Consider the following 15658-nt stretch of genomic DNA (forward strand, 5'->3'; position numbering starts at 1 on the left):
TACTGATTTTTTTTTACATCATCATTTACATATGAAGTGATGTGCATGATAAAATTATTGATGTGGGTATTAAATTATTAAATGTTAAATTATAAAGTCTGAATGTGAGTAGTTGAGTAGTTAATGATATATTTATTTTACGTTAATATTGTGTTAAAATTAAAGTTATCATTAAAAATAAATTGTTTGACAAAAGCATACATGTTTTTTCATTCTACTTTTTTTGTTTATAATCGACTAATTCAGAGAAAAAAAAGTCTTTATTTGACACTGCATGTAAAGAAAGTTATATTGAATTATTGTGTAATTTAGTTTCTTACTTCTAACTGTTTATATCTAGTTCTCATAATTTCTCAGTTGTTAAAATTGAAGCCATCATTTTAGATTTGATTTAAAAATTTAGCAAATGTGTTATTTATTTATTTATTTATTTTGACAACAAAAGGATCCTAACATATTTAAATAGAAATGGGAAGAATATAAATGGCTTCAAAATGTAAGTTATCAGCTGTATTTTTTTTTAATTTTAAATGTTTATTATATTCTTGTTCCTTGAATTTGAGATAAAACAGTTAAGTTTAACTATTAAGAAGTTAACAAATTATTATAAGTAAATTCCATCCAAATAATTTTAGTTGTGCATAAAGTTACTCATAAAATTATTAATTTCAAAACTCTTTGTCTCGATCAATTATCACACACAACTTAAGTTAACGAATTAGCTATTAATAACATAGCTAATTTTACTTATTAGAGTTCAGGATAATTACATAGACCAAAAACAATGGAATAAGAAAACAAATATATATATATATATATATATATATATATATATATATATATATATATATATATATATATAGTCTATCGTCAGGAATAGAAAATGTAAAACTATCTGATTATAACCAATGTTCTTACGATCAAATCATTGAAGACGTTAATCTATAATTCGTACGTCCAATTGTGGTCAAACCAATATTTGAGGTAATGAAAATAAAGTAAAAAAAAAATGTTTTTCATTTTATAAACGCTGAATACTAACTATTATTCTGCGGAATTGGCATAAAATGGTTTTCATATCACAGTCTAATGAATAGCTGAATACTAAGTTTAAAGTCCTTCAATTTTACCATTAACCTTCACTGTTACAGCCCTTCTCCCCCTGTTCCTTTCTTTCTGTTACAAGTGCGTGCTCACCTCATGAATATCTGTCCATTATATTTAGGGATGACAAAAGAATTTAAGGTCACATTTACCAAGTAAAATTTGCAACGGATACTAGTATTTTAATTGTCCGCTTGTTATCTGGATAAGTATAGTTATCATGGTATTTAAACTGCAGATACTCACTGCTCATTGTTGGAAATTTTTATATGAATATCTTTTTTAAGAAAGAAGTGACCAAAACAAAGTTATTGATGAAAAAACAGTAAAAATTTAATTGTTTTATAAGTTTATGTTTTTATTTATCTATACTTATGGAATTAAATTTATTTTAAATAAATTACTTTTATTTGAGTTTATACTTTGCAGTATAAATTTTTTAATTTGTTTTTTGGAAAGACTAATTATATTTTTTTAATATTTTTTTATGCAAATTTATTTGGATTATACTTTAAGGTCCAATTTTTATTTGAGTTTATGTTAAAGAATTATTTTTAAATAGTCTTATTGAAAATTAAAGAAATGCCCAGAAATATCTATAAATACTCACTGGATAAATACTCACTGGTATTTTTCATGCGGGTAGTGGATAGATACTAGGACGTTGTCAGGGTCATTGGCGGACCTTAAGAGGGACTAAAGGACTATGGCCTTCCATTTTTTTTACATTTATATATTTAATATAGAATTTTTGATATATTTTTTAAAAATTTAATATTTTAATATATTTTATATATTTAATATTTTTAATAAAATTATATATATATATATATATATATATATATATATATATATATATATATATCGTGTTTTATGTTTTTCAATTTAGTTTTTAGTTGAAGGTTTGAAACTAATATGTATATATGTTGTGTTATATGTTTTCCAATTTAGCCATATCTCGTGTTCGTTGTATACAATGACGGAGCATCTTAAGGGCTGGGAGGTTCGTTGTATGCAATGGCGGAGCATCTTAAGGGGGGGGCCATGGCCCTCTCAAGATTTTGAATTTTTTTTAAAGTTATATACATTTTGAAAATTTTGAATTTTTTTTTTAACTTTTTAAATTATAGGTAATATATTTTATAAATGGATGAAAATTAAATTGTTTGTCTTTTTATTTCTTTTATAAAATATAACCAATTAATGTTAATAGATAATAAAACATAAAATTAAATATATAAAGAATAAATATATTTAGGTTTAATTAATTTTTGGGTTACTATTTTTATCTAAAAATGTCAAGTTGGTCATTAAGTTTTTTCTAGTCTTAATTTGATCTCGACCTTTGAAAAATTGATGCAATTTGTTTATTCTCGTTAAATTTATTGAAGCGGATCAACGATTTTCATCAAGACTGATAATGAGATTATGTTAATTACACCAACAAAACAAACTATTTTTATTTACAACTTTAATTTTAATGAAAAAATATTGGTCCGTTTCAAGAAATTTAATAAAAATAACTAAATTGCATCATTTTTCAAAATTCATAACCAAATTGAAACTAAACAAAATTGGATGACCAATTAACATTTTTGAACTAAAACAATAACTAAAAGAATAATAAATCAAATATTTATTAAGATATTTTTTATGTCCTTTTTTATTGTCTTCTTAGTTTTACAAAAATTGTATTCATCTCTCACTATCATATTTTTTTAAGAGAAAAGGTAATTATTTTTTCTCTCATTTCTTATTTCTTTTATTTATTTCTTGAAGAAAAGAAAAGTAATTATCTTTTATCTTATTTGGTAATGAAATATTAATTTAATAGTTAGCATTGATTCTTTTATCTCATGAGCCTTTAGTATATTCATTTTTTATGAATATAAAAGAAAAATAATATATTATGTATTTTTTCATAACCGATTTTTATTTGTGACTTAACTATATTATATTTTTCCTTTAATATTAACGCTTCTCAAATTTTTCTCAAATTTTTTAGTAATGTATGATAAATTATTTTTAATATTATTTTAAAAAATAGGTATATTGATGAAGAATTAAAGAATAAATTCATTATTCAAAAGTGATAAAAATGAAACTATTCGTGATAATGGAAACAAGATAGATTATATTTTTCACATTATACTAAAGATCAAATTATTCAGTTAGAGAAACCAATCTTTAAAACATTATACTAATGATACAACAAACTAATGATACAACAATTTAATGATTAAAGAATTATATTATTTTGGTCCCTCCAAAATTTGTAGATAAAATCCGCCACTGGTTGCATGCGTGTCCATATCCAGACTAGATAGGTGCAGATACTCATGTCATAAATGAAGAATTCTCTTCAGGTAATAATGCTCAACATGGAAATCATAAGGGGTGGGAAGATAATCTTCATAAGAAACAAAGACGAGGATCCCCTGATGGAGAATATGGTAATCGTGATATTTAAGTGATAACTCTTTTAACAGAAAAGATAACCTTGAGTAAAGGGTGTCAATGAGAATACATTCAGTCTACAGTAATTCTGTGAGTACCTCACACCGTAGGGAGTTCATAGAGAGATTGGTTCGGTGTTAGCAGAAAGTTGAGACGTGGAATGGTTGCTCAGGGCATAGCAGGGGTGGCGAAGTGCTTGATGTACAAGAAAAGAAATCCTTCACATCACAACTACCCTAACAAGAATCTGAACACATCACTTAAAGAAATAATTACCTCTAGATGAAGTTGGCTATATGGATCACACAAAAACCTGAACACATCACTTAAAGAAATAATTACCTCTAGATGAAGTTGGCTATATGGATCACACAAAAACCATTGGACTTAAAGCCAAAATCATTAGGAATATTTTTCAACATGAGATCACTCATAAAAATTTCTCCATTGTCCTTCCAGGTCTCATTCTCCCCATTTTACGAGGGTAAAACACCATGCAATCTACTTTCCCCATTAGGGCTTCCAGTTTTAACTTGAAAATGAGAAAAACGCTCTAAAGTAAACTCACCTTTTAGCTTCAGCAAAGAGCTCATCCAAAAACTAAAGAATGGCAGAAAACATCCATTAGTCTATATAAACTACAAGATCAATGAAAGTCCAAAGGTATCAGGACATAATAATATTAAGAAATGTATCTGAATACCTCAAGAAAAATAATCTTTGGTCAAACATGGGCTTAAACTGTGAAAGCCGCCATATTTTCTTTCTAAACTTAAAACTGGCACTAGTGCAGGAGATAAATGAGGTGCAAGTGCAAGAAAAGCCTTGACAGAACTCTGGTGAAATCATAAATTTGAACAAAGTTCATCACCAACTTTGTCAAACATAAATAATCATTTCATTTTGGAACAAGGGCAAGGGCCGTATATTCAATCTCCTAATAAAATAATCTGAATCATTCCAGAGCCACAGCTAATGTATATGGACAATGTTGATGACCCTAATCAATTTTTTCTCCCAATGGTTCATAGCTCCAGTACGCCCTCCATATTATAGGTGCTAGAAGCCGTTCTGTTTTCCAACCTAATGACTTGAGCTGCACATATTAATATACCATTTAGGATATGAATTTCAGTAAGAGCAAGTGACATGCTATCGCTTTTTAGTTTAATTTCCGATGGCATGTCAAGAGAGGGAAAAGACTAATATATCGTACTGTTAAAATAATACGAAAATATGGAAGAAGCAAAATCAAATTCAACTAGAAGCTTAAACAAGTACCTTGGTAATAAATACTTCATATTGATTATCAACCCACTTTTGGCCATCTGAATGCAAGGATTTGCTTTTATGAGCATTCTTTGCCAAGACCAGAGCATGAAAGAATGACTTTAGGACATCAGCAGCATTTGAATCTTTATGCACAATAACATCAATGATTCCCTTCCTTTCCACAAGTATATACTTGGCTATACACAGAAACAACAAATAGTGATACAAGGTTTCAGACCACAGATGGAATGGAGAAAATCAGAAGTAAAAGTAATGAGGCAAACTCAACCTTTTGTGTAGTAAGATGCCGCAGAAAGCAAATGCTCCTTACTGTTAATGTCAAATGAAAAAAGAACTTGATCATTAAGCTCTGGTAATGACATTTCAAAGGAACTATTGCACAATAATCAAGTCTCAATCATGGATGGCTCAAGACCATTGATATAGGCATGTCAAGGGCTAATCAATGCTTTCAATCTTTAATAGATTACTCGATCGAGCTTTGTTAGCTAATGATAGCAACATAATAGTGCAATATTATGACTAGGGTTATTAGAAGTTATAACAAAACATGGTGTACCATTTACCCTGAATGTCATTTGGATTTTGCTAATGGAAAAGAGACTAATAATACAATGAATAAGGTGTTCAGGTAATACACCACATAACTGCAAAACTATAGCTTTGCACTAAGAACAAATATATTTTCTGAATAAATTGGGAGTCAGACCAAATTTTAGCCACTCACATTTCCATGTTATCGAATGAAGAAATCCTCATGCCTAAACGTACTTTCTTATGCATATAATTAGAATTCCTTGAACTTGATGAAATGAACCGTATGGGTAAAACATGCTCCTGTGAAGAGACCTGTTCAGGGGAGAGAACTGGCAAAAAGTTTAGAAGCAAGCATTAATATACATAGCAATAATTAAAAAGGTCTAATATGGATATTGAGATGATGGAAATTATGTTTCCCTGTACAAGATGCTAAATTTGGGAGATGGTTGAGGAAGGGGTTAAAGATAGACCAGACAGAGCAGAGACCTCAATGTGGGATCCCCAACAAAAATTAGACTATACCTTGTCTCAAGGTGACAATTTTTCTCTTAGATATCAGAGATATGTTGTGGATACAAGCAATGAAGAATGGAAACAGACAATACCTTGGCCAGTCTCCATGAAATGATGCAAGAGAATAGAGCTTCTTTCAAGGTTTATTGAATTCAATGCCAGGCATCGAACAGCTCGGTAATTTGCTGCATGGAAAAGAGACAACATTTGGTGTTCATATATAATGTCGATGCTCAGATTACAAGCAGCAAATACTCATTCCATCTCCCTTCTAGCACAAACCACTAACACACTTTAACAACATTTAAACATTAGTTACAATAAAAAGAAACTATTGTCTATCAAAGAAAAAAATGGATTACATATTTGCAAGCTAATAACATCTATCTAAAACCTCCTTTTACTACTGGAAATGGTAAATTATAACAATGGATTCCCTCATATTTTTTCTTGTAGTTTGTACAACCAAAGCAGTATTGTAGAGATAGGTTTACACTTAATACCATACTGCTGTTCACAATTCTACAATGCAAAGGATATGCATGAAACAAATTATAATTTAGAGGCTTACCATACATGTGAAACACTGTCAAAGATAAAAATGAAAACCATATGGCCAGTGGGGATCCAATGGTGATGCGAGCAAGAAGCATTCCCATCGCCATGCCAATCATTGTGGCCACAGTTTCTTGACTTCCTTCCTATAGGTAAATCTTATCAAGTCAAAATACACTATATAAAGAATATGCCCAACTGAACGAAGACATAATTATCAGCTAATAATCTAAACTTTCATAATAAATGTTACTTGTACCTTAGCAGATATATCAGCAGCATTATCCTGAAGAGCAAAATGCTGAGTTAAAGCTGCTCTAGTGGCTCCACTAGCAACACCAGCTATTTCAAAATCATATTTGGAGAGAAAATATACACAGAATGGAATTAATAACAAACAAAATGTCAATCAATCAGCAAATAAAAGAGAAAAATGTCTTGATCTTGGATAACATCATATTTTTCTGCATAACATCTTTTTTAATTAGGAAATGACAGATCACAAATGTCACACTAGCTTATATTTCTTGCATGGAAAAAGAAGAGGGAACAAACCTACAGCCACCAACTAACTTTAAATCGCATTAGTGATTAGTGACTTAGTTTTGAACTTCCAGCAATGTAGGAACTTACTGAAAGATCTTGAGATGCTTCCCAAGCAAACAACAAACACAAAAGCTGATGGAAACAGAGGAGAAATGAGGTCCATTAACATTCCTGTAAATAATGAAAAAGTCTTAACAAATCATGCGATATACAAATATGAAAGTTCAAATTTAACAGAGAGCAGCCTCTTGGAAAGATACACTTTTGAGCTACTATTAACTTTTAGTTTAACAAAGTAAAGTATGATTCATGTAGAATTTCTCCTTTACTTATAATCTCAGTATACTATCAATATACTCATAAGAAATGCATATCCAACTCTGTCTATGTGAAATCAAAGATATAATGAATGCGAATTTGCAGCAATATTCATATTAGTTGAGAACATAAAAAATTACATCCAACAGGGACAACCAATTTGGAAGACACTGCTAATGTAGAAAATGCCTGCACAATTTTTTTTCACATTTTGTTTAAAAGATAAATGTGAAAGAATCTACCAAGGTCATTCATAAAATCTGCAACCAAACGCCACATTTTTGCATTGCTATCAAGATTTGATCCCTGCAGCATATAGGATAAATATAAATATACCTAAAAAGAATGGACTCAGAATCATTCAAAAAGAGAGAACCAGCTTAAGCCTATCGGTTGGTCCACATAAAGCTAGTACCATACATTTCAGTTCAAAATTTATAAGGATAGATGAACATATTTGTATGGGAAACGCATACCTGGTAAAAAGTGAACAAGATTCCTCCAAGCATACCTGTTAGATCCCTCAAAAACCACTGGAAACAGTTTCAAAGTTCAATATCCTACTGTCAATGCATAAGAAACAGAGAACACTAAACGCACCAAAACAAGATAAAGTTAACACAAAAGGCTTGAACTCACAATCCCCATCTAACAAACAAGGTTTCAATCATTAAAAAATACAAAATATAACATCTACTACCTGAAAAGTAGCACCAATGACAGTAGCTGATTTTTCACCAACCCCAATAGCACTCAGGAGAGCCTGAAAGGGATTTCATTGACCACTCATGTACTTATGTCTTTAATGACAAACACTATAACTAAATAACCAGTTAAACAGGGCCTTACCTGGGTAGAAAGCATGGTCCTTATATACGTTGAAAGGCCCTGCCACAGTGAATCCAGGATTAACTCAAAAACATGATTTTGATATAACGATAGAGTTTAACTTCTATGCAATGTAAGTAAAAACTGTTTTACACTATCAACCTATAAAAATTCATGGTAAGTTTGACTTTTTAAGGTGATTTGTTAAAGTCTACAAACTCGTCATACACCACAATTTGTGATTAGATAATTAAAATCATTTACATTTTGCACCATCGGTACATACACTATCTATTCATAATAACAACTCAATTACTCTGTTTCTCATTTGGTATTACCTGCAATGAGTCCCATATTTGAAAAGGAACATAATCTGCAGTCACACTGCTTGGAAAACCCTGTATGTTACCAGCAACAAGAAAAAAGAGAAACCATTTTCAACAATGATGAACTTAAAGAACACCCACATGATGAAATAGCAGTGGCATACAAAATTTCAGTTCTTTTTTCATTTCTAAGAGACGGTGTGGAATAAAATAGAAGCTTGCCTCAGGGACAAAAGCTTGAAGTAAGCGTCTCCAAACATGGCTAAATCGGGCACCAGATCTGTGAATAAGAAGAAATAGAAAGGGTGAAAGAGAGAGAGGCTATTGAAGATGGTGAATTGGTGACGATGGGAAAAGGGAAGTACCTTGTAATGGTTACAGAGGAAGAAGAAGCCTTGATGGTAAAAGTCTTAGAGAGCTTTGTGGGTGATGAACCGTTCCATTCTTCTAAAGTTATGGTCTTATTAGACACGGATGAAGATGATTCCATGCCCAGCCAAACCTTAATCACTTCGCAGTTCGCAGGTTGTTTCTGGAATCTCAAAACTCAACTCATCACCAAGTAACTTTGACCACATTACAACTTCTTTTATTTTTAAATTACGCCTAATTCGCATTATAAATTGTTTTATTTCTTCTAAGATCTAATTCCTTCTCAAATTTATTAAACAATTTAAATTTATTATGTCTTGTCTTTTCGATAAATTTTTATAATTTAACAAATTTTAGTTAATTTTAAAAAATACTAAAAAAATATTGAAATTGTGATTTTTACACTCTTCAAATTGTTATTGGAAATTTATTCTTGCACTCCATATTTTTTTACTGCACCTCATAATCAAATTAAAAAATTAAATTTGTCTGTCTTTCTTTTTCCTCCTCCTTCTCACAACACTTCCATTCTTTTCTCCACTTCCACATGTCTTCTCTCACCTTCATCTCCGTCTTCACTTTCATCCTATCTTTTCTTCCACCTCCATCTCATAATCTTTTTCTACCTCTACCTTAATAAATGGAAACACCATAACAATATTAAATGTAAGAAAAAAGATGAGAACTTGCAATACAGATATGGAATATAACTTCCGCATTTCACAATCTGTGTACATTCCACATTTTACGATTGGTATGTTAATTATATTCCAAATTGAAATATCTACATATTGTAAACAAGGATATAATTTAGAATTTAAAAAATGGTGGGTGTATGAAAAAAATATGGGATGCATGAAAAACATATAGGCGTGCAAGAAGAAATTCCAAATGATGTTTAGAAAATGCCATAATTGTCTTTTTGCTTTTATTTGATCTGTTTAAAAAATCAAATATGAAAAAGTATATATTGAGTTGGTATAAATGGATGGAACGCTCCATTGGGTGAGTTTTTCTCACAAAATAGTTTTAAATTCGTGCCTACGGATGGATTTTGTGTTTTTTTTTTTGTATTTTTTTACGTTAATAAATATATAATATTAAAATAAATTTAAAGTTGAGGAAATAAATAATAATTATTAAGTTTATAATTAAGTTTTGAATAACATTACTATAAAATACTACTTATATAAGAAGAGACTGGCCGGTGGATCCGATGCCCAAGCAGAATGGGCGAGCCTGGCGACCATACAGGTTTAGCGGGTCAGATGATCCAGATGTGTCGGGCATGCCCAACGATCCGATCGACTCGTTGATCCGACAAATTTAATTGACTCGTTTCCAAATTTTTCATGAACTCAAAACATAATTAAGCCTAAAATAAATATTGATAAAATGAAATTTTATCTCACAAGATATTCAATTATTTTATCCAAACAAGAAATTGAAATGTAAGATATTTTAATTTCTTTATCCAAACAAGTTATTTAGGAAATGATGAGAATTTAATTGGAAACAATTCGAATATAATGTATTTCAATTTCTCCTTGATGTAAACCCACCCTCGACTTCTACTGAAACCTCGGATTCTAAAAACTAAATTTTCCTATAGCTAGTTATAAAAAGAATTCATTGCAGGGCACAACACAAAAAATGGAACTTGAAGTGTTTGATAGTATTCCATAATAAAACAGGGAAATTTTCAGTCTAATCATCCTGCTCATAGCCATTGTAGTGGACCGGTCTAGGACATTGCCCAAACTGTCAAAGCAGCAAAGAAACTCAAGCCAGGTTCACAAGAAGGTGCACCCCAGACCATTTCTCCTGTACTCCCAAAATTTTTCTTATTTCCAATTTTGCCCATAATTAAAGTTAAATGAAGAAAGAGAAAAAAATAGTAAAAATATTCAATTGCACTGCGTTTCATGCGTCTTTTATATGAAACAGATTACAAAATCCGTTTCATGATTTTTAGAAACAGATTCCGAAAGCCGTTTGTTGAATATTGCATTTTTTTATATGAAACGGATTACGCAATCCATTTCACAACTTCTAGAAACGGATTTTAAGATCTATTTTGTAATTTGGTTTTGTTAATTCTGAGACAGATTTTGTGTTCTGTTTCATGTATTTGGGAAACGTATTTTAGTATTCGTTTCGTGTTTTTTTTAATATTTTATTTTATTTCAGTTTTAATATTTATTTTGTTGATTTCATGGTTAAGAGAGTGATATATATATATATATATATATATATATATATATATATATATATATATATATATATATATATATATATATATATATATATATATATAAATTTAAAGTTGAACCCATTTTAAATTTTATTTTTTATTTAATTTATTTCTTAATTAATTATATAAAAGAAAAATTGTAAAACAAATTAAATTAAAAATACTTAAGCTGTAAATTAAAAAATTATTCATTGTATTATAACTATTTTTAATTTATTTAAAGTATATGTTTTTTAAATTTTAAAAACAGAATTCGTGATTCGTTTCAGAAAAGTATAAAACGGATCCCAAAATTTATTTCATAAAAAAACATGAAAATTTATGAAACGGATTTTGAAATTCGTTTCATACTTTTCTGAAACGGATTACGAATTCCGTTTCTAGAAAAAAGTTTAAAATTTGTGAAACGGAATTCGTGATCCGTTTCAGAAAAATATGAAACGGATCCCAAAAGTCGTTTCATAAAAAAAAATATGGAAACTTCTGAAACGGATTTCGAGATCCGTTTCATACTTTTCTGAAATGGATCACGAATTTCGTTTCTGAAAAAAAAAATACCAAACGGATTTTGAAATCCATTTTGCTTTTTCTTGAAACGGATCACGAAATCCGTTTCACATAATAAAAAGGAAAAAAATACAAAACTGATATTAACACTCAGAAAGCACAAAGGACTTGGAGAAGAAACGAAGAGGAGAAAGAAGTTGTGGAAATAATTGGGGGTGCAACTCAGACAAAATACGTTGTCGCAGTAAATGATATTTACTGCTCTTCCACCCTTTTTTCACCCACTGCCAACTACAAATTTATTAGGGGTAAAATGGTAAATTTGGAGGTACTGAAGAAGACTTGGAGGTGCAGGGAGGAGGCGCCTCACAAGAAAGATCACTAAGCCCACATTAGACGGATAACTTCGTTAATTAGGCCCACATATGTGATTGGATACCAATTCCATCTGTAATTATGACTGTTACAGGTGTAGGCTGTAGATATTCAGATCATTGAGCAATAGTCTTAATAAGGACTACCTAACTTGTAATAATACAGGAAAATGATTTTTAATTACTAAATTTTGACAATTTTCTCTTACAATCTTAGGTGTCATTTTTTAAGTGGTTTTTCATTTTTTCTTTTTCTCATCCTCAATATTCAAAAACCACTTAGAAGATGACACATCATGTTGTAAGAGAAGGATGTCAAAATTTAGTAGTCAAAATATCATTGTCCTAATAATACATTAATGGTACTTTTCTTTCTCTATTTAGATTTAACTTAGCATAGCCCTAATTACTTAGTATATTATCCTTCTATCATAGCCACAACAGCATCCACCACAATACTACAAAACAAATGTCTTATCTCCCTCTCACACTTCCTACATATATCTATTACATACAGCTTACAAGAATGATAAGACAAACTTTCAGTTCTAAACTCTAGAATGATTTCTCCAATAAGATCTTGTCTCACTTCTTTTTGCTCACGAGTGTATTCATGCAAGAGTATACACTATAAACACAATCTCAGTTTGGTTCAGTACACAATGTCTCGCTTGAAAGCCCAAGCTATGAACTAAATTGTACATTTTTTTTTCTTAAAATCAAACCAAATGAAACTTTCGCATTAAGAAGAATGTAAATTGAACTAGTGGTATGTACCTATATCTAAATGTCTTACAAGCTATGAAGCCCACGCACGGACACAGACACGACACGGGAAAACGTCTAAACTGAAAAAAAATGTAGGACACGAACACGACGATATATATATATATATATATATATATATATATATATATATATATATATATATATATATATATATATATATATATATATATATATATATATATATATATATATATACACACGATTACAGTTCATAGTTTAACAAATTGAAGATTAATATTTGTATAAAAAACAATCTATCAATTATACTTCATGATCTAATATAAATTAAGACAAAGAGTTTCTTGAGAGAAGACAAAGATTACTATGAACAAATACTAAATCTTCCGCCCTTTTGGGAGTCATCTTATTTCTTTTCAAAGAATGTATAAAAGAGTAAGTACTTCAATTCCTTTCACAACAAGAAGAAGAACAATGTTGTCCAAGTAGCTTAAGAGCTATCTTTTGAAGTGTTGGGGCCTAAGATCGATGAACAATCCACCATGATTTTGCATCCATTTTAGTTCTATCCCTTATAGCGTCAGCATCTGCAAAATCTTCTCTTTCATTTGAAAAGCTTGCAAACTCTAAATTTGTTTGTTATTCACATCATCAAAGTACTTCATAAAACATTTTTTTCCTTTCATAAGTAAGTTCTGCATTTTCATGTGGGACAAGTCTTTGTGAATCTTCACTTAACCATTCATCACTATAATATCTACAGTATTGAAGAACACAAGCATAAATTAACTTAATATTATATATTATAGATAAGAAATATATAAAAAAATATAATAATAAAATAATTTAATAGTATAATTACCTTGGATTTAAAGAATAAGCAAGACAGTGAAGAGATGTGCTACTATTAGTCCAACGATCAATTAATACTGAGTTTACTGCCTCAAAAAAAGATGAATGTTCAACTTATGCCTTTCTTTCATGTTGGTATATGATCTTCCTCACAACCTCAATCATTGAATCCCACATTTCATACACTAAATGAAGAGTAGCAATATCCGTATCTATTTTTCTGAGAACATCATAAATAGGGGCAGTAAAAGCATGTATATAGTCAACCTTCATCCACTAATTATCATTCAATAAAGTTTCTTTGATTGTTCGAGCATTATCAACATTATCCTCTTTGTAATCAGACCATTCATTACTAATTACCATCTCTTGGAGTCCTCTTTTCAAACTTCTAAATCTTTTAAGTATGATAATGGTTGAAGCAAATATGGTTGGAGCAACAGAAAGCAACTTCAATGAATTGAAGTTATTAAACATTGACAATCTCATAGAGTGCCCCATAATGAAGTTTTTAATAAATGTAGCATCATCAACAATTTGTGAGATCCAATAAAATTCTTCATAAAGATCACTATTTCTTTTTGTATTTTTTGCTGCAAAAATATTTTTCAATGCAAGATTCAAGGTGTGCACTACACAGGAGTCCAATAGATTCAAGAAAATTCTGATTCTATGATCATACCTACTACCTTACATATTGTTGCATTGTTCGTGATAATTTGTACCACATTTTTTGGTCCAACTTCCATAATTACATCTCTCATGTGTTTGGCAATAAAATCCTTGTCTTTTGTCTCACCAGATCCATCTATTGTTTTCAAAAACATTGGTCCACTCTCATTGATAGCCATAAAATTGATAAGAGGTCTTCTTTGAGGGTCGCTCCACCGGTCGCTAACAATTGTCACACCTTTTTGCTTCCATGAATTTTTTTATAAGTTGTAGAAGATTTTCTACCTGACTTCTTTCTTTTTCAAGTAGTGGACCTCTCAATTTATTATATGATGGTGGTACATATCCACTAAGGTTAGAAGTATTGGCAGGGTAAGAAAAGGCACTCCTATAATAAAGAATTCTTGTGAGATGAAATGCTAATTCTGAAGAATAAAACATCTTTGCAATTTCACACTCAAGAGCATCTCTAGCTTGAATGTTGAAAGAAGCTTCTAGAGGACCTTTGAGTTTTTGGTGAACACCACCACTGCTTGTCTGTTTTCTTTCCTCAGATACAGGTGGTAGAGAGAACTTTTTCTTCTTTGAATTTTCTATTTTCAAAGTTGCTTCATTATCTAATCTTTTAAGCTCTGCAAGTTTTGACGGATTCACCTTTGGACAAATTTTAATCCCTTCTCCCCTAATTTTTAAGAGATGAGCTCTCACTCGAGTGTAAGATCCATTAAATTCAAAATCATACAAACTACAATTGACCATATAGTTCCCACCACTAGTATCTTTGAAAAATATCTCCAAAAAGGTTTTGTTTCATCTTCTTGTTCAGTAGCTTGATTAGGTCTACTCATCTTAATTTTCTATAATAAAATAAATTAAAAATAAAAAATTTACTTAATATTTATAATTTAAAAATAAAAAAAAGTATATAATTTAAATAATTTTCATACATAATATTTATAAAATTAAGTTCAAAATATAAAACTTATAATTTTATGTTTATAATTTAAATTATAAAATAAATTAAAATTATGTAACACATATGTATATATTAAAATCTGAAACTAAAAACTAGTAAAGTATTATGTATAATCTAATAATAAATATAAAATATATTTATTTATAATAGAATATATTTTTAAAGTAATATTAAATTATTTTATATTGTAAAAAGAACAAGGAACGTAGTACCCTCACATGATACAACACACTAATATAACCCATTACCACAAATATGAAAATATGTATAAGTTATAGCAAATATGATGGATGCATAGAATATGATATTAAGTATTAAAAAGTTAAATTATTAACATTTAACTGATGGATTCAATAAGTAGAAGGAAAAGAGGGTGTGAGAAAAGAATTTAATAAATAGAAGGAAAAAAGACCTAAAGAGTACT

The 15658-nt window shown here is 29.7% G+C and overlaps 1 protein-coding gene across 1 annotated transcript; it reads right to left on the reverse strand.

The window, feature by feature from the left end:
* Nucleotides 1–4207: 4207 nt before the first annotated feature.
* RUS3 (root UVB sensitive protein (Protein of unknown function, DUF647)) lies at nt 4208–9075 on the reverse strand. Its single transcript, XM_028058952.2, has 15 exons — nt 8846–9075; nt 8703–8760; nt 8493–8552; nt 8176–8214; nt 8027–8089; nt 7803–7859; nt 7569–7632; nt 7096–7179; nt 6722–6804; nt 6479–6608; nt 6000–6092; nt 5582–5720; nt 5123–5163; nt 4843–5030; nt 4208–4657 (listed from the first exon to the last, which is right to left on the reverse strand). Exons 1-15 carry the CDS (start codon nt 8968–8970, stop codon nt 4562–4564), a joined length of 1320 nt encoding a protein of 439 aa, XP_027914753.1. The 5' UTR covers nt 8971–9075; the 3' UTR covers nt 4208–4561.
* Between the last annotated feature and the right edge of the window lie 6583 nt (nt 9076–15658).

The sequence above is a fragment of the Vigna unguiculata genome, chromosome 2, assembly GCF_037176805.1.
Source record: "Vigna unguiculata cultivar grain cowpea cultivar isolate G323 ecotype 2 chromosome 2, ASM3717680v1, whole genome shotgun sequence".
Taxonomy (NCBI): Eukaryota; Viridiplantae; Streptophyta; class Magnoliopsida; order Fabales; family Fabaceae; genus Vigna; species Vigna unguiculata.